General features: G+C 35.3%; 2 protein-coding genes and 1 pseudogene across 2 annotated transcripts; all 3 read right to left on the reverse strand.

Annotated features, from left to right (window-relative positions):
* Positions 1 to 475: 475 nt before the first annotated feature.
* Positions 476 to 2,248, reverse strand: LOC108846054 (pentatricopeptide repeat-containing protein At5g56310). The gene has a single exon (XM_018619261.2). The coding sequence runs from the start codon at positions 2,230 to 2,232 to the stop codon at positions 604 to 606; it is 1,629 nt and encodes a 542-aa protein (XP_018474763.1). The 5' UTR covers positions 2,233 to 2,248; the 3' UTR covers positions 476 to 603.
* Positions 2,249 to 3,144: 896 nt separating this feature from the next.
* On the reverse strand, positions 3,145 to 5,585 carry LOC130501240 (gibberellic acid methyltransferase 2). Its single transcript, XM_056996130.1, has 3 exons — positions 5,033 to 5,585; positions 4,316 to 4,603; positions 3,145 to 3,594 (listed from the first exon to the last, which is right to left on the reverse strand). Exons 1-3 carry the CDS (start codon positions 5,534 to 5,536, stop codon positions 3,232 to 3,234), a joined length of 1,155 nt encoding a protein of 384 aa, XP_056852110.1. The 5' UTR covers positions 5,537 to 5,585; the 3' UTR covers positions 3,145 to 3,231.
* A 6,696-nt stretch (positions 5,586 to 12,281) lies between these two features.
* Positions 12,282 to 13,347, reverse strand: LOC108845501 (3-oxo-Delta(4,5)-steroid 5-beta-reductase-like; annotated as a pseudogene).
* Between the last annotated feature and the right edge of the window lie 9,889 nt (positions 13,348 to 23,236).

Below are 23,236 nucleotides of genomic sequence, written 5' to 3' on the forward strand. Positions count from 1 at the left end.
TAGCTTCTTATAGAACAAACCAATATAAAGAAAAGAAAAGTACAGGAAATCTAAACAAGACGTGATTCATATAATAAGCAAATAACTGATTGTCTTCTGAATTTATTGCTCAAGAATAAAATAAGAGTTTATAAATCAAAAATTTAATTTATCATTTAGCCAAACTATAGCTAATATTTGATTTGAATCATTACCTTCTATTTAATTATATACATATAATAATAAAAGATTGTTTTTTATAACAAAAAGATTTGTTACGTGTGTAAAAAAAATTATCTTTGTATTTGATAAAATTCCTTATATTAAGGGTTTCTTGTATGCTTGAATCCCTACCTTTCATTAAAATCCAAAAACAGAGTAATTCGGTTGGATTTTTTTCATAAGATAATTACTCAAAAAATCTTGAAAAGTTGCATAGTTAGCTAATTACTCTTTAATTGCAAATTTACTAAAGAACAATTCAAAGTTAGTTAAATAATTATAACTCTATTTTCTTTTTATAACAAACAAAAAAACAAGCTCCTCGGAAGAGTGTGACTGGAGTTTACTTGATCCTTAGTCAACTCGATCTGATCATAACTCAAATCATTGTTTGTCTCGAACTTAATTGCTCTGTATCTGCAAATCAATCTCTTGTACAAGTTCATGAATCTTTACAACAAGCGGATTTGAAAGATCACCAGAGATGAATCTATATACTCTGTTCTCAACTTCGATGGAGCTTTCACCAGCCATCTTCTTCACACCAATCCCTTTCATCATCTTCCTCATCATCCTCGACTCCTCCCACCTTCCTAAATCCGCGTACAAATTACCTAAGAGCATATAGTTACCGCTGTTATTCGGTTCTAACTTAATCAGCTGATTCAAAGCTCTTTCTCCAAGCTCAAGATCATGATGAACATTTGAAGCAGCAAGAAGAGATCCCCATATTGCAGCATTAGCTTCAAGGGGCATGCTTTTAGAAACTTCTTCCGCTTCTTTTAGTCTACCTGCTCGCCCTAGCAAATCTATCAGACATCCAAAATGCTCAATGTTCGGTTCAATCCCGTACTCCCATCTCATTGAGGTAAACAAACGTTTTCCAAGATCGACCAAACCGACATGGCTGCAAGCTGAAAGGACTGCAACGAAAGTAACACTGTTTGGTTGCACGCCTGCTTTAACCATACGGTTAAACATCGTTAAAGCTTCACCTCCAAGCCCGTGCGTCGCCAGTCCTGTAATCATAGTCGTCCAAGTAACCACGTTTCTCTCGCTAACCCTCTCAAACTCCTCCAACGCCTTTGTCACGTTCCCTGACTTCGCGTACATATCGATGACCGCGTTGTTCAACGAAACACCTCTCTTCATCCCTCGGTGATCAACGTAGCTACATATCCTCTCTCCCAATTCAAGCGAGCCGAGATCAGCACAAGCTGAGAGTGCGGCCAAAAGCGTCACTTCATCTGGCTCAACGTTCTCCCTCACCATTCTCTGAAACACATCAACGGCTTCGCTAGCTCGTCCCTTCTTCGCGTAGGCGGAGATCACACAGGTCCAAGAAACTACGTTCCTTACCCAACAAGGCATCATTTCCAGCAACCTCCTCGCTTCATCCACCTCACCCGCTTTTCCAAACCCGGCTAACAACGCATTCCAAACAGTCGAGTCTCTCACAGGCATTTCATCGAACACCTTACGCGCATCTCCCAAACCTCCACACGAACAGTACATCTGAATCAAACTTGTCACAACGTGGACACTCGAATCAAACCCGAAGACCACGGTTTGGCAATGAACCTGTCTCCCGAACCAAACATCAGATAACCGAACAACGATCTTAAGCACAAAAGGGAAAGTGAACGTGTCGGGCTTCGGACATAAAGACCAGAACTTTCTGTAAACAAGAACAGCGATCGAGTGGGCGTTAGGGTCGTCGTCGACGAGAGACAGAGCTCTGATCATGGTGTTGTGGAGATAAGCGTTGGGAAACGGCTGGTGGGTGAAGACAGAGTAAGCGTATCGGAGATGTCCGGTGTCTGAACACGCCTCGAGGAGTTTGGCGACGATGAGGTTGTCTCTGTGTAGACCGGTTACGATCATGGAACAGTGAGCTTGCTTTAATGTTTTGAGGTTGTTGGTTCCTTGGGTTTTTAGAGAGGAAAGGAAACAGTTTATGTCCGAGAGAGTGGAACTTGGGCGAATATGTGGTGGCTGTAGCTGACATGGGAATGTGATTCGTCGCCACATTCTCCTGTCGTTGGGACAAAACTGTGGAAAGTTGAGTTTTTATACACTTGACTTGCGTTTTAATTTCATGAACCACCAAGAAATTTGATGGTCAAATGTGATACGACTATACAGTATACACATATCTAAACAATATTAATTTTATATTTTGACTAGACAAACCATGTTTGACAAAAAAAAGGCTAGACAAATCATGTGGTTAATATGATTAAAACATATTAATTTAAATATATTGTGTTGTTAATATTATAATCATAATCTTTATTTTTACCGAAAGTTGGGACCTGACAATCTAATGTAGTATTGAAAAAAAAGAAATAGTATGTTTTATATGAAAAATCGACACAATCCAATTTTAATAAAATAAAATGACAATTAAATTGATAAAATAAAATAAACTCAATTATCATATGGAAAATTACCTAAATAATTAGTTAAAATGTTCTTATTTTGTTAAAGATTTTTGTTTGAAGACTTTTATTTTGTTAAAGATAAACGTGTATTCCAAACATAAAAAAATTACAAATCAAAGAGTGGGCATTAGTTATCACTTATCAGCTAACTTGTTATCTTAACCTTATTAAAAACATGGAAATTGGAGAGGGACTAATGAACCAATTCAGAGTTGAAGGTTTTTGGAATGGTAAAATAACCTTTAAGATTTAAGTTAATAATTTTTAACTCAGTCTATTAGTGTGTATATAATATAAAAATAATATCATAAAATTGATGCTTACAAGAAATTTCAGTTGATTAAATTCGATATGCATGGCTTGATTACACTAAACTTGGTTTGGTTCGGTTTTTGCGGTATAAATAATCTGTCTAACTGTTTTAGTTTATAACTTCCAACCCTACATGTTCCATATACACGTACCCCCAAATCTCCATTATTGTCCATTCTCTAGCAAGTAAACGCAACACACATTCATATATTAAAGCTAACGACAAACCATAGATAAATACGAACAAACACATTTCATATATAAACATAAATCATCAAATACGGATGGCAGAAAAAGCGACGACTCCAAAGAAACAAGTTATGTGAAGAAATTCCCGGGTTGTAGAAACCCGGTTTTCATATCTCTTGAAGAGCTCATCGCATAAGTCTAGTCCAAGATAGACCTCGACCATAGGACGAATAGCAGCTTGAACCAAGTTGGTCCTGGCTCGTCCGTACGAAATGGGATCTTTTTTCCACTCCTCATGTTTCTCATCGGAGTATTCAACGATTTTCATGTATTCCATTTTCTCAATCTTGAACCCACCGATACGGTCAACTCCTGCAGCCACTTCCTCCGGACTTCTCATGTAAGCCGGTATGTTGAATCCGTCTCTTGTTTCTTCATCTATCAAACCCTTTTATCCAACAAATCACGTAGCGTTTAATTAGTTTGAGTGGTATTAATTTATCATATTAAAGCTATCATTAGTAATAACAGCAAAAATATGGCTAATGTGTGAAAAAGTGAAAACATATAAAAGTTATAAGTGGGGCTTTTGGTAAGGAAAAACTGCGTTTTCAAGTTTACGTGAACATGTGTGTAGCGTTTGAAGCAAACTATTAATTATACTGAAACAAACATAACACGTTAATTTTGAATGGTATTAGCCATCAAATTTAGCTGATTTGAAAATTACTACGCATTTTTTTTAAAAGACACGAGTGGTAAAAAGAAAGGTTTTAAGTTCCTTCGAGTTTTGTGAATTTAGGTGATGATAAAATATGTATATATAAAATTGCAAAGTAGTGTTTTAGCAAAACAAAAGTGAAAAGAGTTGTTAAAAACGTCCAAACTATATACTTAAAAGTATTAGTAAACAAGACAAAACATTCCGAAAAAACAAAACTCAGAGGATTAGCATTTATAAACAAATTCATTTCGCAAAAAAAAAAGAACAAGAAACAAATTCGTCATTACCTCTTACCAAGTTAATTAATGCGAAAGCCAGAAACGGTCCAAAGAGATATAAAGTGAGACGTCATCTTGAACAGTTATGCAATGAAAACATGAAAGATACCATGTATTTGCATATATACATATTATGCACCCACACGTGTGTGTATAGATAAATTTACCTCATCTATTAAATCTTGCCAAGCTTGTTCCATGGTAGTTGTGAAAGGATGTTTGGCTCGAGTATCTTGGTCACCAAATTGACTACTTGAACCTGAAGGACGACCACCCATTAACACAAACAACACTCCTCCCTCTACCATTTCTTCTTTCCGACACTTCAAGAAATCATCCAAATCTTTGTCTGATTGCTCTGCATATGCATCAACCACTTCTTTCTTCGTTCCTTCTATCCACGTTTTCCCTTTGTTCCACGTTATTGATCCCTTCTCCAGTACTTTCTCCGGTATCTACAAAAATCCAAATCGATCTCTCTTTCAATGCACTCATTTTAGAAATAATTTAATATATAGTGTTATGTTTCTGAAACTACTCTATTCCAATATGAATTTAAACAGTTTCATCCATCAAATATCATAGGTATAGCCATCAGACACATATATCTCAAATATAAAACATTTCATAAACTCGTTTCTCATGGTGTTATGTTCTTGTTTTAGGAGTAATCAAATTTATCAAGAAAATATGTATATTTTTCTAACATGCGGAATATACATTCCTTATAAAACCAAACTTCCCTTGTAAATTAATTTGGATGATGGATTTCTTCATTGTAGTTGTGAATATTAACACATGTATAATAATAATCTCAAAACCACCACTAGTATAATAATAATCTCAAAACATTATAATATAGACATTATTATTATGTATTTGACCTGAGATAGCCAATGTAGAGCACTTAAGCTCACAGCGACATGGATTGTTCCTCTCGGGAAAAGCCGGTCATAGAACGATCCAGCGACGCCGCCGGCGAAATACCTGGACGAATCAACTTTCTGTTTCTCAGACAACAATCTAAACAACATGTTGAAGTCATTACTCGGCAAGTCACAGAAAAAAGCCTCAAACTCCGGCGATCCATCGCCGTACACCGCAGTGAATAGCCCCCGTAAAGTCTCAACCACCGTATCCACAGTATCGAAAGTGTTGGAACCGGTGGCGCAGCCAAGGTCAGCTATTCTGATGAGCGGAGAGGCGAAGAGTTTTATGGACTGGAGAGATGAGATAAGGATCGGTTTGCTTAAGGTTATAGCCAAAGCTTGGCTATCGGAATTGTTGACGTAGCTGACGTCACTTTCACCGCCTTGCATACATAGTACACGGTGGAGACTGGTGGAGGTCCAGTCTTTTGCCGTTACTGGAAGACTTGGTGACTCCATTAATTGTTTTTATTCTATTGGATATTTGTAAAACAGACAAAAAAAAAGAAAGAGAGATTCTGGTTTTGGAGTTACAAAGCCTAGCTGAGGCTTTGTATATATACCCCAACGCGCATATACATATTGACATACACACACTAAGCATGCATATTCGATATAACTCTTTGATATTGGAGTTGGTGAATGGTCAATTTCAATTATATTTTACAAAAGTCATTCTTGTAGATTTTAGACTTTTTAGTTCTGGAAAACGTAATGCGTGTATTGGTGTTTACATATGTTGTTTTTAATCCAAATTATAAATTTTGTACCGTTTTCTGTTTGTGTGTATCATTATTTTAAATAAAATCATGGTATTGCTTTAGAAAAATAAGGTAGCGTTCAGTTTACTTTTATGAGATGTTTACAAAAAAATTGTCATCGCTTACAAAAATTTATCATGTGAAATTTCCAATGTTATTAGTTATTATTATATATCAGATATATACACCATTAAAATTTGTGTCGTTCAAGTTTTTCGGATGTTTTCAGAAATATACATATGGCCTTTACAAAAAAAAAAATCGTATAGTGCAACTGTGCAAGAGATTGTATTAGTAGTTTAAAGAATTCGAATGATGACAAAAAAATATACGGAAAATACGGTACAAACGAAAGCAGATAGTATATATAATTAATTCAATGGATGGAAGCGAATAAGCAATTAGCTCACGTAACTTATTTTGGTAATCGTGTGTTTCTGAAAAGATATTCGCGTAAAATAATAAGATATTTAAAATATTTTGAATTGTTTCTTTTTTTTTTAGATTTATATGTAAAGTCGTTTATCACTGGACCGAATGTATCAGTTGTTGGTAAGAGAATTGTATTTTCTTTGTTCTCACCGAAATTTTGTTTCATTGTTAATGTCAGAAACGTTTCGTACATGCATCATCTTTAATCTGTTCTGTTTAAAGTTTAAACAGAAGTACAAAAGAATTATTGCCTTCTTTTAACTGATTATTAAGCGTTTCTAATTTTCTTTTTTACATTTGTCTAATTAATAATTTAATTTCAGATAAATTTAATAACTCATATCCAAAATATAATCAGAATTATTTATTTAATTTTATTTTTTTACCATATAATTTAAATCACTTTTCAAATTTAGGTACCACATTTATCACCTACATATTGTTTAGATTCTATTTAATTAATATAATTATCATGTGCGAGCATTTCATTTTCTAAACAAAAATTAATATGGTATAGTTTGTATTAGCCCTGCGAGTTCGGTTTTCCAAAACTGAACAGAACCGAACTGTCGGTTTTTAATTAATCGAGATTTTGAAATTGATTCCGAAATAAACCGAATTAAATTTTGGTTCGGTTCAGTTCGGTTATCGGTTATTTTAGATTTTTACTTTTATTTCCGTTTTTTATTTTTCGGTTAATTTTGGTATAATTTTCCGAAATTGGATATTTTGGTTAAATTTGGGTATTTCGGTTTTTTTTTGGGCTAACTGATATTGATTAAAAGAAAGAGAGAGTCTAGTGAAGGCCCGAGCCCATCACTGAGAGCTTGTTACAAAGGGAGTTTTTGGCCCAAGCATCAGCTGGCCCGTTTACAGATCTAGAAACATAGGAAGCGTAGAAGAAAGAAAAAGAAAAAGCGATGATCGATTCAATGTCTGAAAGGACGCCGAAGAGTTCCACAGATCGTTGATTCACGGTGATGGACTGTACTAGTCCTTGCAGTCTGACGGGAATCAGATCGTGTTGATGTTGAGCGAGACCGCATGCCCTAAGGCCGCCCGAATCGCCAACGCTTCCGCCATGAGCGGAGAGGAGACGTGATGTTGGTGCTGGCATCCCTTGGATACTTCTGCTCCCGCTTGGTCCTTGAAGATCCATGCTAAGTCTGCTTCTCCGGATTCTTTGCTCCACGCTGCATCTGTGTTGCAAATGATGATCGACGGCGTTGAGAGCTGAATCGGGATCTGCGGTGGTTTGATGAGAGGGCGTTGATCGAGAGCTGTGTGAGCCGTCTCCCACTCCCGTAGAAAGGCTATCGCTTTTGAGAGGACATATGGAGGAGCGAGCTGTCGATTCTCAAACTTCAAGAGATTGCGATTGAGTCAGAGGCCCCAACAGATCCAGGGGAAGAGATTAGCCGATGATCCCACTGGTGGGAGGTTTATCTTTAAGTAGGAGAGTTGTAGGGCTTCTCTGAAACCTGAGCAGAATCGTGGTTCAAAGGAGATGGACCAAGGGCAGAGCTCCCAAACCTTTCTTGCCGTTTTGCATTCAAACAAGATGTGTTCCAGAGTTTCCTCATCTCCACAACTTGAGCAGAGAGTGCGGTCAAGTAAGCCTTTTTTCTCAGATTTTCTCCTGTCGGTAGACTGTTTCTTGCACACCGCCAAATAAAGAGTTTAATCTTTGGTAGAAGCTTAGGGGTCCAGATGTATTTTTTCCAGGTCCATTGTTCCTCCTCCAAGAGTAGTCTTGTCGATTGGAGTTTTTCGGTTTGAATTGAGTAGTAACCTGATTTGGTTGTGTACCCTCCTGTGTTGTATCCAGATATAGGTGTCTCTTGTGCCCATTGTGCTTGGTCTGATGGAGAAGATGTGATCTTCTAGCTCTGGGAGGAGTTTTTCCACCAGCGCTTTGTTCCATTCCTTCGTCTCCCGTGATAGAAGATCCGCAACTACCAGGTCTTGATCTTGTAGTAAGATTGGACTTGTGGGGATTAAATCTTGAGCCGGGCAAATCCAAGAGTCTGTCCATACCTTTGTGTCTTCTCCATCTCCCACCGCTTTCCCTAGATGCTTGAGCAGGAGATCTCTACCAAGTAAGATCCCTTTCCTTCCATGAGATGAGTTTGCTGGTTTGGTAGCTTTCAGGAAGGGGACCTTATGACAGTATTTTCCTAGTAGCGTTCTTGCTAGTAGAGAGTCGGGTTTTGTAATAATTCTCCATCCTATTTTTGCCAGGAGTGCCTGATTGAAAGCTTGAATATCTCTAAAGCCGAGACCCCCGAGCTGCTTAGGCAAGGTGAGAGTGTCCCATGAGGTCCAGCTGATCTTTCTGTCCCCTTCCTTAGGATCCCACCAAAATCGAGTCATTTCTGACTGAATTTGTTTGCATAAACCCACAGGTAACTCGAAGCAAGACATTGCATAAGAGGGGATAGGAGACATAACTGATTGGATCATTGTAGCTTTCTCTACTGTGGACAAGAGACGGGAGGACCAGCTTACAGCCTTCTGGTTAAATTCGGATATTTCAGTTATTTTTAGTTAATTTCAGTTCGATTTTTGGTTATTTTTGGATTTAAAAAAAAAAAATTTTGAAAATCAGAAACCGAACAAATCGAAAACCGAACTATTTTTCAAAACCCTACCAAACTGAACCAAATTGAAAACTGAAACCGAACCAAAGACCAAAAAGCCAGTTCGGTTCGGTTTGGACAAAAACCGCAGACCTAGTTTGTATGTAAACAGCCGTTATGAAATAAATACAGTAATCAAGGAAAAATATAATAATCAAGGATTATTTTGTAGACAAGAAATAGTAAGGAAATAAATGTATTAAACAATGACGCTAATTGTGTGGTCTACTTAATCTAATCTTAAAATTAAACACAGAAAATCTTCAGTTGCTGAATATCTTTAGTGCTCAGTCAAGCTAATGCATTCTGGAATATGAATATCACAATGCCCTTTCGAGAAAAGTAGTTAACCAAAATTTATACCCTAGACATTTTGAATGCGTTCCACTTAATTTAAATAATTATCTAATGAAATAATATTTTCCTTGTAGATTTCCATGATTTAACTATTATTTATATACACGTCGTGGTCAATGTATAATATAAATTAAATCTCTTAAATAAATGGGCAGTTACGTTTACATTGTATGTAGCGTTATCATGAATATCATTGTCTCTCTAGTCTCTACTCTGGATTCTTTTCCTCATTAGATTACACTAGATTCTTTCTCCGCGCTACGCGCGGAAAAGTGTGTTGATAGTTTATTTCCCAATCATATGTTTCAATGTTTGTGTTTTGAATGAGAGTGTTGTATTTCTCAGCAATGAGAAAGTTGGTAAATTATTTAGGAGTACTCAATCCGGTAAAGCAAATCAATTATAATCGAACCTAGCCGAGATTAAAAAGTGGTTTTAATTTGGTAATCCATAATATACCGCATAGATGTGATTTTTAAGAAACCGCGCTATCCAGAATATTCCGAATATACGTGGTTTACTCAATTTTTTATAATGATTATTTAAATATTTTGTTCCTCCAAAACCTGAGTCATCTGCATTTATTAAATGGAACACACTTATTTACATAGTTAGATATTTATATACTTTGGCCGAAGATATTTTCAAACCCCTAAAATTTTTCTCTAATGTCTCATTCGACATAGGAGTATCCTTCGTGCAGGCGCCTGGACCAGAGTACGAACTCTCCCTCCAACATATTTTTAATTTTCGGCCATTTTCCGTTCTACTAATGTATTTTCGGCTATATTTTTAATTTTTGGTTTTACTAAATTTATTTAATTTTTAGTGTAATATTACAATGTTTCGTTTATGATTTAAACATATAGTTTCATTTTCATAAATAATTAATTTATATACATACTATTCATATAAGTAGAAATAAAACGTTGTTTTATTTTTTTTATTGAAAATGTAATACATCATTATTTTTTACCCTTCTATAAATTTTGATAATATTTAATAATTTTATTAAATTAAAATTAGATCAATGAAATTTAGTTAATGTATAAAAGGTAAAATCAATTTTTTCTTACTTTATACACAAAACACATATGATAAAACAGAAAATCATAAATGAAACTTATACATATGATAATAGATGTGACTAAAACAATGATCATCCAAATAATTCGTACACTGAATCTCTATCTCTTGAATAGTCTAGGAATATTTGTTTTGGCTTGAAACATCAATAAAAAAACAACTCCACGAAACTCCTAGCCATTTTGCTTAAACCAAAAGATAACTAAATAAGTCTCTACCTCTCGTTAGAAACCAGAATCTACTAATGAGTTAAAGCCTCAAACACCGCATACTCTTTTGTATCATATGGCTATTTCGAAAACGCTTTTTCTAGAACGCAGGAAAAAAAGGATTCTCATGCATTTAGAAAACCAGAATATACTCATATTTTGAATACAAAAATAACTTAAACAATACCAGTTTCCTGAGCAAAGGGAATCGGTGAGAAGCTTTTGGTTTGAGAAAGCTGTTGGAGATCTCCAGCGTAATAAAATTAGATGGCCTAAGTAAACCTATTGTCCTTTATAAAAACAATATTTGCATATACGTAACTGTGGGAGACTTCCTAAAGTATAAAATCTTCAATATCTTAATTAGTTATTTATTTTAGAAAACACAAAGACACATCATTTTGCCTTACTTAGATTTAGTGAAATTGGTGATGCTGTTTATTATTTTTATTTTCGTTGGTATAAATCAAATGAAATGTATAAAGATTAATTGCGTAAATTGATTTACCTTCTTTCTCATGAATTTTATTTATTATAATTATAGTTTTATTTATTTAAAATTATAATATATATTTTCACTAAATGATTATTTGTTAACAAAAAGAATAATGTCATAATTTTGGTTTGATTCAAAATAAAATATGAATTATAATGATTTAGAAGCTATTAAATTTTTGGCAATAGATTTAGTTTAAAAAATAAGAAGATGAAAAATTTAAAACCATTTACCAATATTTAATAAATTATGACATAGGTGTTAAGTTTACAAAAAAAAATCTTGATAAGGTGTGAAAAGAAAAAAAAAATTTATATGTATATAAATAAATGAGGTGTTTTTATTCTTCGTAGACATAACGATTTGTGTTTGTTTGAAAGATGACAATAAATCGTTAATTTGTTATTAGATAAAATCAACTCATCAACATTGACACTGCCAAAAAAAACAGAATAATATTAACACTCGATCCGATAACCGTAACAAAAGCTCCATCTCTCCGAGGCTGCCATGGATCCGGTGGGTCTCCATGAGAGCACAAAACAGCAGACGTTACACTTTTCACCTTCTCAGCACCACAATTGGTAGCATAACACCGTCGTTCTTATCCCCAGCCTTGAGAGACGCGATCCTGTTACGATGATTGCAGTGAGGAGTGGCTGATTTTTTATAGGTAACTATACATTTTTAGCCTGATTGTGAAAAAGGGTTAATCACAATAGCAAACATAATATTTTTTACATATTTAAATTTAAGAAAATGCAAGTTATAAAATAGGAAAACACAATACTTGCTTGTAAAGGAGGTACCTGCAGTTCACAACTCATATTCATCAGTAAGAAAAATATGCAAAAACAGAGAGTTCAAAAATAGTTTGGATAAAGTTAAAATAGGTTTCTTCGTCCTTCCCGTCTTTGATGTTGCAGATATTGTTGTTGCTCCAGACATTAATTACCACAGTATACTTGTGATTTTTTTTGTTTACTTTACTCCCTCTACTGTTCTTGGTTAAAGACCCTATGTTCAAATTTGTATAAAGATCTTCCTTCATTGTTTCCATGTCAGCCTCTAGTTTTGTTTCGTCTCTCATTATTGTTTACTTTAATAAATAGAAGCGTAGCTTTCATTGTATTCATAGTTAATATTTTCCCCACTCCGGTTGAATGAGACATACGTACGTCTCATCATCATTAGAAAACAAACTCAACGAAAGTAACTCACATCCCATACAAAAACATAACATTAACTTGATCTAAAATAATTTACAGTTCGTGATGAGAACATAAGAAAAAGAAGAACACAGAAACCAACAAAGAACTAAGATATTGATAAAAACATATACATTAAACAAATAAACAAAGTAACATCAAAGCGTATGTTATGTAGAATATGTATCAAGGCACAATCTTCAAAGCCTTGTACTTTATCAATCCAAGAGATAAAAGAGTTGTTGGAGTTCCTGAAACCAGGAAAGCCATACTCGTTCCTCTTGTTCATACTATCAATCATTCCTTCAACACCAAGCATAACATCAGTAAAGCACCACACACCAACCTCGTCAAGCTTCTTCTCTTGCAACTGACCTTCACCATCTCCTCCCAAACCTTCTCTTTCCCTTTCATCATCTCCACCAACCCCACATTCTTCCCTTCCTTGAATCCAGACTCCTCGATCCCAAACTGCTCAGCAAGAATCTTCCCCAGATGTGTGCACTTGAAAACATCAGCGGTGCTGCAGTTACACGTTTCGTTCTTGGCGTAAGGATCAACTGTAGCCCAAATCTGCTGCTCAGCAATCAGATCAGCGTCTGACACCGTCGAGAAACCTTCCAACGCCTTCTTGCTCCCGGGAAAACCAAGTTAGACCCTTTGTGCTTGCAGATGGCTGCGTAGCCGCAGAGAGTCCCCACAATGTTCATCAAGCTATACGGAGAGAAGCCGAAGATAGTGTTTGGTCTATGCACAGACCAAGTCACACTCTCTTTCAACTTGATCTCTTCAGAAAGAACATCCTCACGAGTGTAGTAAAAGTTCTCTATCTGCAACCTCGGCATGTCCTCATTGAAAGGCGGCTCCTTTCAAAAGCATCAAAAGGTTCAAACGAAAAGGTTCAAACGAATTAAAGGTTCTCTATCAAAACCATCAGAAACAAAAGTTTCAAAAACCATCAGAAACAAAAGGTCCTCTATCAAAACCATCAGAAACAAAAGGTTCAAACGAATTAAAAAAAAAGGTTCAAACGAATATCTGAAATCCTTACCCGCCTTGGGGTAGGCTTTGGAAGACGTCATGCCTTCAGTAAAATTCAGGCCAAGTTGCTACTTACTCGAAGATTTTGATGGGAACAACTCCATGAGGGTCTATATGCTGTAGTACCATAGAAGGCAGAGAATATGAATTGAAGAGGAAGCAGTGGGAATCTACATTTAAATGCCATGATTAACAACAGTAACAGTATCAATTGGAGTGGAGAAGAAGCCTTACCGGGACAGCTTCGAACCGGAGGTGTTCGATTGGAGAAAACGAACCAACGCAGAAAAAAAAAGAAAAAGCTTTAATTTAATGGAGGAGAGGCAGAAGAGATTGACCGTCTCATCTAAAACGTTGTCGGGTTTCTTTTGAACTGGATTTTTGGGCCAAATTTTACATTTCACGGATCGAGTAAAGAAAACAGCCCAACTCCTGCGTGACATGGCAAAAAAACTACTTCCTATTGGACGATTTTCCAGTCCTAGGTGGACACCCTAAATGATGAGATTATTTGTCTTTTAGTATAGTATAGATTATAGGACGAGAATAAAGTTTCCATCTTTTAAGGTTTATCTTTATTATTGTAGAAAGAAATGGTCTTTTATAAGTCCGTCCTTATTTTCCTCACTTTATCCACTAATTAACCTTCTATAGATATTGCTTGTAATTGATAGAATATTGACATAAGTAGACATATAAAATTTGTGGACGTCATCATATAATTGTATCTTAGATATATATCACACTATATATAATTGTTTTGTTTTTTGGCACAATATATAATTGTTTTCTGTAACTGTGAATTTATACCAAAAACTGAATGAAACGTACCCTAAATAATCTCTTTATACTGTTTATGGCATCTATACTATTAAAGTTGCAGTATGACCAGTTGATATTGGTTCAGTCCAAAAAAAAATTGCATTTAATTATAACTGCATAAAATACATTGTATAATATAACTGTAATTAAAAAGAAAACTGCTTACTGCATATAGTTAACCTTCGATGACAACTAAAGTCATGTTTTTAAGGGCCGGACCACAAACTGACGGTGCAACAAAAATGTACATTTTTTTTGTTTTTCTTTCTTTATTCATTTTTATTACCTAATAATATATCATATATGTAATTCCAAAATCACAGTATTTATTTATCAAAAAAAAATATTCCAGGAATCACGTAATGTAATAAAGTAAAAAATATGAAAACTTGCAGTTTATAGAAATAAAAGTATTTAGAAATAACAATAATAGGTTTTAAATCTAAAATTATGTTTTTTGATTATAAAAGAATATGGATTGATGTAAAATAATAAGCTTGCTTAATAATTACACATGAATTTGGAATAATAATTAAATTTCCAAAACAGTTTTTTAAAATAACAAATGCTAAAATGAAATTAATATACTTATAATAAAAGTATAAAAATTAATATACTTACATTATATATATAAAATAATATATTAAAAATTATTTTCACATTTTAAAAAACATTGTTCGCTTTTTGGAGTGGGTTGGGGCGGGTTAGATTGTATATTGGTTTTCGGACATTTTTAACTAATTATGTTAGGTAATTAATAAGAAAATATAATATGTTACAAACTTTAGGAATAAAGTTTAAAAATAATTTTTAAAATGCATATAGCACAAATGTATAGTTATGTAATTTCACATATTTAATATAGTTACCAAAAATATAAAATTAAATTAATATTAAACATAAATATGATTACAAAAAAAACAAATATGATTATAAAAACACAAATAATAAATTGAAAATTTTCAAAAAACATTAAAAAAATATATAGTCAATACTATTAAAGTAAGATCATGCCCTATTGATATTAGTTGGGTCTAATTTAAAAAAAAAACTAAATATAACTGCACATATAAACATAACTGCTACTCTATAATCTAACTTTACATAACACGCCATCTAAATAACTGCAAGAATACACGTAAGATTCTTTTGAGATGATGATGATGTAAGCTTTGTAAAGTGACACTGTCCAGGACTCCAGATTGTTTTGAAAATAACTGTAACAATACACGTTTACTCCATTATAATTTGTTATCTTATTTTTCACCATTTAGGCCTTTTACTTAAAAATTTGTTGGCAATAAATGATATTTTATTTTAATTTGGATTAGTGTGATGTGTTCTTCTAGGTGTTGTATTGGAAGGATCAAAGAATCCGAGTTTTTAAATTATGTGAAAACAAATTATCAGTAATCTTTCTAAAAAGAAACCATGCCTTGGTGCAGTGCAAACGTGCAATTCATAGAGAAAGAGAGAATTTGTAGAAATTGAAGAGGAATCCGAAAGCTTGGATCTAGCAGCAGGTTTTTACATGTTTTAAGATTAAAATGAGATTTTGAAATTTTGTAAAGAAAAAATAAATAAGATTACCTAAAAATACAAATATGACCATTATTTAAAAAAAAAACAAGAAAATATATCCGCCCTTTCAAAGGGCGGGTCAAAATCTAGTAACCTAATTAAAGTAGAATGAGTTTCATAGTTTCTTCTTTGATTGGACGACTAACGAAAAGATTGTTTATCAAAATTAAGAAAGTTCCAGTTATAAAGGCTTTAATTGGTATATGGTGGTTGATAGTTTACATCCGTAGTTCACTGTCTTTTGTTTTCGAATTTAGTATGTAGTTTATTTAGCTTGATAATAATAAACTTTATGACACGAACGCTACTTACGATTAGCGACTTCTTGATCTCATACCTTGCGATTAGATAACTTTTTTAAAACTAGATTAGATGACTTACTACTCTCTAGTTTTCTGATGTCTCCGTATAAACTTTGTCTCTTTTCACAACTTCGACATCGTTGCATGTTCATATTACGGGTTAAATCAATTAGAAGACAGTATGCATTTGCTGTTTCTTTAAATCGTGGGTCATGTTTCTTTAAATAGTCGTCCTTTAGAAACTCTGGTTTGGTGTAACTTGTGTCTATGTTTTTTTTTTTTTTGAAAAAAACTTGTGTCTATGTTCGCTTTCCAGTTCATGATAATTTTCAGATGGAGTGATAGAGTACTTTGTTTTGCGTTGTCATGTAGATAATAATTTGCGTTTTCAACTAGTAAATATACTTTTATATCATCTCGCTTTTTAATTTTTGGTGGCATTAAAAAAAATGTTATTGGTTTCATGCCTTAAATTGAAAATGAAGACAATTTAAATAGAAGTTCGTTAGTCTTATGAGTCGCGAGAGCTATGGATCGATGCGGTATCCGAAAGACTTTCCGGTTTTATTTTCGGTTTTGATCTGAAAACTTTAATTGGGGCAATACATATACGCAACGTCCATCGGTACATATCAATACCTAAAAATAATCTAAAGCGACTTGGCATAAACAACTTTTTTACAGAAAATAGACCTTTGACTTCGCGTCGAGGTTTTAGAAGGTGAACTGGTCCTTTATTACACTTATATATATAGAGTGAGTTAAGAGTTGTCAATGTCCTCTTTTCAGTCGATGGTCCGATCTCAACTTGCTTCCACCAATTTTTGCTTTAAAAATATTGTATAACCCTATGTGAATGTGAGCACTTCTAATGACTTTGGCATGACACAGACTTATCCTTAGGGGACTAGCTATACCAAAAAGATTCCTTATACTTATTGAAAGCGTTTTAAATTCTATTTAGCATAAGAATCTCAAACCCTTACTTTCATCAAATATTATTTCAAGAGAACGGCTGTTCCATTCTATATCGCCAAGTTAAATTCCAGTGAAGTGAATGATGATAATGCGAAATGGGTTCATGCAACGTCATACTAACAAAAGGAGAAAATTATAGAAGAAATTGAGGTATGGAATGGACTAAACTACTTTCTAATCTTATATACTGTTGAGATAAGCTTGAAATAGCTTGGAGATAAAGCTATCTATTTCCTACCGAGTTATGGAATAGGAAATAGTAAAGTCCTTGATGTTTAGGAGTTATTTAAACATCCTTTAGTTATTGTGTTTAGGACTTATAGTGTGTATAAATAGAGACACCAATGTGAGGTGATAGTTAAGAGTTTTGTGATTGAGAGCTTTAGTTTTTGAGTCAGTTTTCTAAAGCAATAAAGAAGAGTTATTTCTTTACATTGAGTTCTTGAATTCTACACGTGGTATCAGAGCCTGCAGAGAATAATGGGAGAAATCGTAACCTCCTCTGAGACTATGAAAAACGTCGGAGGATCAAACGCAATCAAATGCCCAATGCTGAATAATACTAATTATACAGTTTGGAGCATTCGGATGAAACTGGCATTGGAAGTACATAAGGTTTGGGAAGTTATAGAAGGAGAAGACATAGCAGAGGAAGATAAAAAGATCAAGACAGAGAAAAATTCCATGGCAAAGGCATTACTATTTCAATCTATACCAGAAGCCATGATATTACAGCTCGGAGGACTTGATACAGCTAAGAAAGTTTGGGAAGCGATCAAGGCACGGCATGTAGGAGCAGAAAGAGTCAAAGAAGCAAGATTGTGTACCCTAATGTCTGAGTTTGACCGACTAAGAATGAAAGACGACGAGACAATCGACGACTTTAGTGGCAAACTCTCAGAGATATCATCAAAATCATCTGCACTAGGAGTAATTATCGAGGAACCCAAACTCGTGAAGAAATTCTTATCTAGTCTCCCGCGAAAAAAATACATTCACATGGTGGCGTCTCTCGAACAGATGTTGGACTTAAACAAAACCAGTTACGAAGACATTATAGGCAGAATGAAGGCGTATGAGGAGCGTATTCGAGATGAAGAGGAACCACACGAAGACCAAACCAAACTTATGTACACGAGCAATGATGGGCAACAACGAACACAAGATCAACAACGAGACTATGGGAGAGAAAATAATAGAGAGTACAATCGAGACTACAACAGAGACTCAAGGAACAGAGGACGAGGGGGACGTTCCTATTATAACAGAGGACGAGGAAGAGGCCGTAGTACATGGACAAGAGATGCGAGCAATATAACATGTTACCGATGTGATAAAACCGGCCATTACGCAAGTGATTGCCCAGACCGCCTGTTGAAACTACAAGAAACTCAAGAGAATAACAGTGAGACTCATAATGCTGATGAACTTATGTTACACGAGGAGGTCTACCTTAATGAGAAGAACTGTGTACCAGAGAAAATTGATGCAAACGAGACAAGACAGGATATGTGGTACCTAGATAACGGAGCAAGCAATCATATGACAGGTGATAGGAGATACTTCTCAGTACTAGATAGTACAATCACAGGGAAGGTGCGATTTGGAGACGACTCAAGGATTAACATCAAAGGCAAAGGAACTATAAGCTTCACAGACATGAATGGGGAACCTAGAAAGATGACTGATGTGTATTATATACCGGATCTACGAAGTAATATAATCAGCCTAGGGCAAGCAACTGAAGCTGGCTGTGAAATAAAGCTTAAAGATGATCATCTTACTATGCACGATCAACAAGGAAAGCTTCTAGTTCGAGCACAAAGAGGAAGAAACCGTCTTTATAAGGTCCGAATGGGAGTGAGAGATACCGAGCAAACATACTTAGCGGAGATAAACGAGTCAAATAGGTGGCATGCAAGGTTGGGGCATGTGAATCTCACGACAATGAAGGCAATGATTCAAAAGGAATTGGTAACAGGTGTACCAAACATAAACGTCATTAGTGAAGTTTGCTCTTCTTGTATGCTTGGCAAACAAGCCAGACACTCGTTTCCACAATCTACGACCTATAGAGCAACTAAAATACTCCAACTCGTGCACGGAGATCTTTGTGGTCCGATAACTCCAAGTACAGCAGGAGGAAGCAGATATATTTTTGTGATAATTGATGACTATTCAAGATATATGTGGACTATCTTGTTGAAGGAAAAGAGTGAAGCATTCCACAAGTTCAAAAAGCTGAGAGAAGTAATAGAAAAGGAGACAGGAGAGAAGATAATAATCTTTAGAACAGATAGAGGTGGAGAATTCGTGTCCAAAGAGTTCAATGAGTACTGTGAGCTTGCCGGAATCAAGAGACATCTTACGGCCCCTTACACTCCGCAGCAGAACGGAGTGGTTGAGAGAAAGAACCGGACTTTGATGGAGATGACGAGGAGTATGCTGAAACATATGCATATGCCTAACTACCTGTGGGGAGAAGCAATACGTCACGCCACCTATCTGATAAATCGAATCACGACAAGGGCATTGCAAGACATGACTCCATATGAGGTTTTTCGTGGAAAGAAACCAAACATTACTCACCTTCGCATCTTCGGCTGCATTGGGTATGCCAGAATAGTGAAGCCTCATCTAAGAAAGCTGGATGATAGATCACGAATACTTGTCCACCTTGGAACAGAACCGGGATCAAAAGCATATCGTATGTTGAATCCAGAAAACCGCAGAATACTCGTAAGTCGAGATGTTGTGTTTGATGAAACAAAAGGTTGGAATTGGAGTGAAGATGGAAAAGAGTTAAAGGGAGATTTTGTAGTAGACTTGGGAGAGTTTGGGAATCATGGAGTTCAGGAATTGGCAAGGGAAATTGGCTCACGTCAAGACGAGAAACAGAGTGAAACAGAGAATCAAATACAGAGTGAAACAGAGCATGGAAAACAGAGTACAATAGAGGCGAAATCATGCGAGCTTCATGTTCCCGTGACAGAAGATGGAGTGATGGAACTAAGAAGAAGTGAGAGACAGAGTGTAAAGCCTAAATATCTTGAAGACTACGTCATGGTTGCAGAAGAAGAAGGAGAGCTACTGCTGTTAGGTTTGAACAATGAACCGATCAACTTTAATGAAGCAAGCGAACGAGAGGAGTGGATAGCAGCCTGCAAAGATGAGATAGCAAGCATAGAGAAGAACAGAGTATGGGACTTAGTTGATCTCCCGTATGGAATAAAACCAATTGGTTTGCGTTGGATCTTTAAGATTAAACGTAATTCAGATGGATCGATCAACAAGTTTAAGGCCCGCTTGGTTGCAAAAGGATACGTTCAGCAATATGGAATAGATTTTGAGGAAGTGTTCGCGCCTGTGGCACGACTTGAGACTGTGAGATTGCTTGTAGGAATGGCAGCGTCAAGAGGATGGGGAGTACATCACCTTGATGTTAAAACCGCTTTCTTGCATGGAGAATTAAAAGAGACGGTGTATGTAACACAACCAGAGGGCTTTGAGGTAAAAGGAAGTGAGAAGAAGGTGTATAAGCTTAACAAAGCGTTGTATGGTTTGCGACAGGCACCAAGGGCTTGGAACCATAAACTAAATCAGATACTACTTGAGCTTGGATTTCACAAGTGTTCTAAAGAACCTTCTGTCTATAGAAAGAATGTGAGTACACATCTACTAGTGATCGCAGTATACGTAGACGACTTGTTTGTTACAGGATCATGTGAAGATGTCATTGAAGAATTTAAGGTCAAGATGGCGTCTAAGTTTGATATGAGTAATCTTGGTAGACTTAGCTATTATCTTGGGATAGAAGTTAAGCAATTTGATGGCGGAATAACATTGACCAGACAAGGTATGCGATGAAGATCCTTGAAGAAAGTGGGATGAAGGAATGCAATATGACACATACACCTATGGAGGCAGGACTGAAGTTATGTCGAGCAGACAAGGAAGAAGACATAGATGCTACACGATATCGGAGGATCGTGGGATGCCTTAGATATCTACTTCACACAAGACCTGACTTGTCTTATGTGGTCGGAGTTCTGAGTCGCTATATGTCACGACCAAAGGTATCGCACGGGTTAGCAATGAAGCACTGCTTGAGATATCTTAAAGGTTCTATAGGTCTTGGACTAATTTACAGGAGGTCCACGCCAAACATACCGAGACTTTTGGGTTACAGTGACTCGTCATACAATACAGATTTAGATGACGGGAAGAGTATCACGGGTCACATATTCTACTTAAACGACAGCATGATCACTTGGTGTTCACAGAAACAAGAAATAGTTGCACTTTCTTCATGTGAGGCTGAGTTTATGGCAGGTACAGAGGCGGCTAAACAGGCCATATGGTTACAAGAGTTGCTTGGAGAAATCTTGGAGGAGCCAATCGTGAAGGTAACCATACGGATTGATAATCAATCTGCCATTGCTCTTACAAGGAATCCAGTATTTCACGGGAGAAGCAAACACATACACTCAAGGTTTCACTTTATAAGAGAGAGTGTTGAGAAGGGGCTAGTCAACGTGGAACACATCGCAGGAAGCCAACAGAAAGCGGATATTCTAACTAAAGCATTAGGAAGAATTAAATTCAAGGAGATGAAGGAGCTCATTGGTATACATGAAGTGTCAAGAAATGATTTCAAGCTTAAGGAGGAGAATGTTGAGATAAGCTTGAAATAGCTTGGAGATAAAGCTATCTATTTCCTACCGAGTTATGGAATAGGAAATAGTAAAGTCCTTGGTGTTTAGGAGTTATCTAAACATCCTTTAGTTATTGTGTTTAGGACTTATAGTGTGTATAAATAGAGACACCAATGTGAGGTGATAGTTAAGAGTTTTGTGATTGAGAGCTTTAGTTTTTGAGTCAGTTTTCTAAAGCAATAAAGAAGAGTTATTTCTTTACATTGAGTTCTTGAATTCTACATATACTAATAAAACTTCGGTAAATATAACATTCCAAATGTCTAAATAAGATTTAAAACACCAATAAAACATATTAAATCAACAGTTTAGTTAATCAATCTAAAATCTAATAGAAACATGTTATACATCAAAAGGAAAAGACAATCTATCACTAACTCAAGTGATTTGTTTTCTGAGGTGTGAACAACAAAGGAGTACGTGGTGAACCGGTTTAGATCCATGACTGATCCCTAACAAGCCTCGTCTGGTTGTAACGTTTCATAACTACCAGTCTATCACTACTTCCTATAACTCTTGAAACGGATTATACTCTTTGAATTGATCGCCGATGACCGCCTAATGGGTTAGAGACACGGTTGATTGGTCTATTGAAAATTTGAAATGGGTTAAGTAAAATAAATGCCTAGCTAGTTTTTTATAGACAATTGTTTTTAGTTTCTGCCTAAATTTCATTAACATAAAAATTGATTATTAATATAAATCACTGCAGACACCAAAATAAAAGAATCAAATTTAAGAAAATCATAATTGTTGAATTCTTTTAAATTTTATGAGATAACACGCAAGATACTCGAATTAACATGAGCTACGAGACTAAGAAAATTAACTCTTCCAAACTAATAGAAGTCGAACTGAAACCTAACCAAGAGTATACTGTTTATATTATTCTATATAAATTCTTTCAGCTAAAACTAATTTCCGAGCTTTAGTCAAAAAAAAAAAAACTAATTTCCGAGAGGTGAGGGGGGGGGACCGGAAACTCAAACCAATTTCCCAACCAAAATGAATCAAGTATGACATGAAATAAAATGTCATATGTTATGGAATATGTCCTACCTGGTACCATGTAGGGGACAGTGTTCCAAATTCTTGAATCAAATGAAAATTAGCCACAAAGACAAAATTATAAATTTATATTGTTTAAAAAAGAACATTATACATTTGTATTGAACCAATATATATTCATGATTCGAAGCATATAATTTGATTGGTCCATCATATTGCGGCCATATCTTCAACCTTGGTATAAATCCACATATAATTAGACCTCATCAAACTTTGAAACTTCTGTATATAAAAAGACACTTTCAATCACTTTACAGAACATGTGATATGAACCAATGAAAAAAATTAGATTTCGAGTTCTCTTTCTATTATATGTATAATACAGTATGAATTCAAAACCAAGTTCCTTTTCCATCATTGACACTACAAAAAGTCTTCAACAAATATATATCCGCATTTCATCAGTCACAAATCTTTATAATGTAAGAAAAATAATAAGATACTTAAGGAACTGTAGCTACGTA

The sequence above is a fragment of the Raphanus sativus genome, unplaced genomic scaffold, assembly GCF_000801105.2.
Source record: "Raphanus sativus cultivar WK10039 unplaced genomic scaffold, ASM80110v3 Scaffold0132, whole genome shotgun sequence".
Classification (NCBI taxonomy): domain Eukaryota; kingdom Viridiplantae; phylum Streptophyta; class Magnoliopsida; order Brassicales; family Brassicaceae; genus Raphanus; species Raphanus sativus.

Bases quoted from the DNA above. Each gene is read 5' to 3' on its own strand.
- LOC130501240 (XM_056996130.1), bottom strand. From the start codon at position 5,536: ATGGAGTCACCAAGTCTTCCAGTAACGGCAAAAGACTGGACCTCCACC. The intron at 4,604-5,032 runs GTCAAATACATA...GGATTTTTGTAG, and splicing joins CTCTACATTGGCTATCTCAG to ATACCGGAGAAAGTACTGGA. The intron at 3,595-4,315 runs GTAAATTTATCT...GTTGGATAAAAG, and splicing joins GGCAAGATTTAATAGATGAG to GGTTTGATAGATGAAGAAAC.
- LOC108846054 (XM_018619261.2), bottom strand. From the start codon at position 2,232: ATGTGGCGACGAATCACATTCCCATGTCAGCTACAGCCACCACATATT.